The following is a 3,882-nucleotide window of genomic DNA, read 5'->3' on the forward strand; positions in this document are numbered from 1 at the left end:
ATACAGTTTCATGGTATTTTGAAGGCAGATGAAAGCAAAATATGCTTTGCAGCAAGAGACACATAAATGAAGTTACCAGCACCAAACCCAAACCAAGCTTTCTTTTCACACACAACACTGTCAGAGAAAGCAAGCACAATAGGTGCCTATGCATTAGTTGGTCTCCTCTGTGAGCTTAAGGAGTAGTTTAATTTCAATGGTTTAAAATGCTCGTTTTAGACAGCTAAAGGCATGAAGATCTTACCTTAAGTGACCATATGTAGGTTAGATACAGAAAAATTAGCCCAACTCTGATTTGTCTTTGAACATTTATGCCACCTGTTCGGAAAAACTAAGGCACTTCATAGCAATTTTAGAGCTCTTAAGAAATATTTGAGCACTACACATGGCAATCCTTGCCTGAAGTTTTCTGTTTACCACTTATCTGTATTATTGACCCAAATTCAACCCCAACACCTAGTTTTAAGCCTCCCCCATTACACACGCCTTCTCCATCCTCAGATTACAGCTTGACAAATATTTTAAGTGCTGATACTGGGCACACTTGGTGATAAATATTTTTTCAGTATCACACATAATATCAGTTTATTTTGACTGAATTTCATTTTAGGTAATGAACAATTAAGACAACCAACACTGAGCTCATTGGGCATCATTTTCTAACAAGTTAAAATAAGAAGCCCCCCGAATATAGAAATAACTGCTTTTCTCATTTTTTTTTACAGTAAGCAGGATAATTATGGAGATGGGTTTAGGGCAACTCCACTGAATCCTGAAATCTTTTAAGATAACAGTTTGAAGTTGAAAATACTGAGTTTTTCACAATCAAACCACTTCAGTCAACAAAATCTTACCTACAGGCACCTGAAACAGAAAAAACTCCGTATCCAATCACCTAACTGAAAGGTTGATTCTTGAGATACATTTTTATTAAAAAAATAATAGTGTATGAATCAGTTCTATTTCTATAAAGAAAACAGTCAATACACCCACACAAGTGTAAGAGCCAAAGGACTCATTCAGATGACATTTAAGCTTAGGGAAGCATCTAACAGATGACAGGTTTCATTCCCTGCCCAGTAGCAATCAGTCCTTATTGGCCTGTCTTGTCTGTTCTTGCCTGTTCTACAGGCCTACCGTATTTTCATTGCATATGCCCGTTTGAGAAGTAAGAATTTAGTGAGCACATGCTGAGCAGATGGGTAAGGTAATTCTGTGCTCTTTCCGACAATACTTAAAAGAAGCGGCCTGCTCCTCTTCCTATCAAAGGAGCTAGCCACAAACCCTGCTGTTCACCTCTTCCAATGGGCACTATTCCCCCTGCTCCCATTTGTTACATTACAAAACCCTAGACTGCGAGGAAGGAGGACAGATGAAATACGAGTGCTGCTACCAGAACCATTCTTCAGGAAATCCACTTTCAGGAGTTCCACTGCAAAGAGAACCAATAGAAACAGGCCAAGAACTGTCTTAATTGTACTATTAAGCAACACTGGGCTACCAGACCTTTGGCTCAGCAGCCTAACCTAGGCAAAAGGGCAGAAGAGAACAATTTTCCCTGTGTATCAGATCCAGCTGGGTTAACTTTTTAAGAGCAACATACTCAACACAGTGATCCCACATGCTCTGTAGGAGAGTTCACACATTCAAAGCCAAGTTTTCTTCCAAGACAAAGTTCAGAGGGGCTTTCTTTCCACAGCATTATTGCTATCCACACAGCTGAGACATTCAGCTTTATCAGCATGGCAAGCTTTAACTAAACCATTGATTTTGACAGTCAGAAAGTTTACCCCAGTAGGCTGACAAGACCCTCTCCCCTATTAAAAAACACCAGATCTCACGACTAGAAAAGAAAAATCTAATGCACATTACAGAATAACACAGCTTATCAATACATAAGAAAATGTGTATGTCTAGCAGTTACGGCCAGAAGTTAACCGCAGAATACAAGCATGAGTAGTCCCATCAGTCACACTATACTGTATCTAATTTTAGACCACCTGCATATGTTCACTGCCTTCCCAAGAAACAAGACTGAACAGCAGTTAAAAGCCACGTGGACAGCAATGAAACCATTGGAAATGCTTAAGTCCTTGCTGCTGCTGTTCTGCCTAAACACTAAATCCTTCACTCCCCACCCCCAAAGAGCACTAAACAGAATTAGGAACTGTTCCGCTACCATAATGTCATGAATAATGTTCCAAAGGGAGAGAAGGAAAAAAACAGCCCACACTGCTATTTCTGCCCTATAACTTCTGGCAGATCCAAACCTAACAGCGAGATCTCGCCTTACAAGGCACTGTATACATGCCCACACATGAGTATATAAATCCTCTACTATCTATACAAAGAAATACATGCACATGTATACACCCCACAGGCCTTCCTCAGTCATTTCAAAAAAAATTTCAAGTCCCCAAGGACCTCTCACATCCCAGAACTAGCTTTCTGCGTAATTTTTCATTGCTCCTGATGAGAAATTAAGACAGCAATAGCATGATTTTTCTTGCTGATGTTAGAACCTCCACTGTCCATTTCAGAGCAGCCAATTGAATTAGCATGAATCACCACCCTTAGGTGGTACGTTTCCATTTTTGTATGCTTTGTGAATAGAAAATGGTAGTTTCTAAATCCATTCCAAGAAGTCACTTTCACATACTGAGGAAGCTCCAAAGCAAATCAGGATTAAAAAAAGAACACTGAAATTCAAACAAAAGCACAACAGTATTTCGTGTATAATCATACTCTCAAGTAAATTTAGAAAAGAGTACTCATTAGAAAACAATACCTAATAGGTCCAGCATTCGCTACACAAAGTTTGTTGTAGTGTGTAACATCTCAACCTAGCATGCTTTTCAAGCCTCAGTACACATCCATGAAAATAACCTGCTTTATTACCAAAGAACTATAGTCAAATCTCCGCCCTGGAGGAATCCCAGGTATCTGAATGTGCATGGCTACTTCCGTGAGATTAGTATAAAGTTTTACCTCATCAGTACTCTACTAGCCACGTACCTGCTGCACTGAACAAAACTCCTAAGACTGCTTTGCGAAGAAAACAAGGTATCAACAGATTACAGTGGGGAATTCCAGGACTTGAGTTTATCCTCACACATCTTGCAAGCTTATTATACCAGTATGTAAAGCATATGCTTAAGGAAAGACAATTTCTCTGTGCTCCATCCCATACAGAACGATTACACCAACGTGGAACCCAGAACTGCTCAGTAAGGGATATCTGGGAATGCAAAGGTGAATGAACAGTTGCATATACAGCTGCAGAAAACTGCTCTTACCCTTCACCTAATACTTACTGTTGACTCCCACATCCTCAGCTACTCCAGAACCTCTCATTCTCAGGTATGTGAATCCCAGTATCAGAAAGAACAAGCATGCAGCAGTTAAGAGGAACATGGACAGGTAATGTGCACTGAAGCCTCCAGTGGTTGATACCTCCTCTCTTTTGAACTGTTGGAGAAGCTCCTCTTCGGGCTCGGAGAGATTCTTCTTATAAGTGTTTTTCAGGTAGGTATGATTTGAACCCGTATGATTGGAGTGGTTGAGTCTAAGGGAGGAGGTGTTTCCACCCGAGGGAAGGCTATTAGTAGCTGAATAGATCCTGGAGTCGACATTATAGCTACCAGCAGCACCGCTGAGAACATGATTATTGGTCGCTTTCTTAACGGTGCCTGGAGGGTCAGCGATTTTACTGCTGTCCACGTCCGTAAGCGGTGACGGCAACAATACCGTAGGGGATTTCTTGGCCAGGCCAATGCGGTATCTGAGGCTGGGAGGACTAGAGTCCAGATTTTCACATCCTCCCCCCGCCGCCGCCGCCGCCTCCTCCTCATTTCTGCCCCTGTCTAGAATCCCGGCGCGCGC

The 3,882-nt window shown here is 41.4% G+C and overlaps 1 protein-coding gene across 1 annotated transcript in view; it reads right to left on the reverse strand.

Annotated features, from left to right (window-relative positions):
- Window positions 1–3,879, reverse strand: part of LEMD3 (LEM domain containing 3) — a gene marked incomplete at its 5' end in the record, with an annotated part of 45,281 nt that extends 41,402 nt beyond the window's left edge. Inside the window, 2 exons of the mRNA XM_010156218.1 lie at window positions 632–659; window positions 3,322–3,879. Of these exons, the coding sequence (XP_010154520.1) occupies window positions 632–659; window positions 3,322–3,879 (586 nt within the window). The remainder of the gene's footprint in view (window positions 1–631; window positions 660–3,321) is intronic.
- Window positions 3,880–3,882: the final 3 nt, after the last annotated feature.

This window comes from Eurypyga helias, unplaced genomic scaffold, assembly GCF_000690775.1.
Source record: "Eurypyga helias isolate BGI_N326 unplaced genomic scaffold, ASM69077v1 scaffold18257, whole genome shotgun sequence".
Classification (NCBI taxonomy): domain Eukaryota; kingdom Metazoa; phylum Chordata; class Aves; order Eurypygiformes; family Eurypygidae; genus Eurypyga; species Eurypyga helias.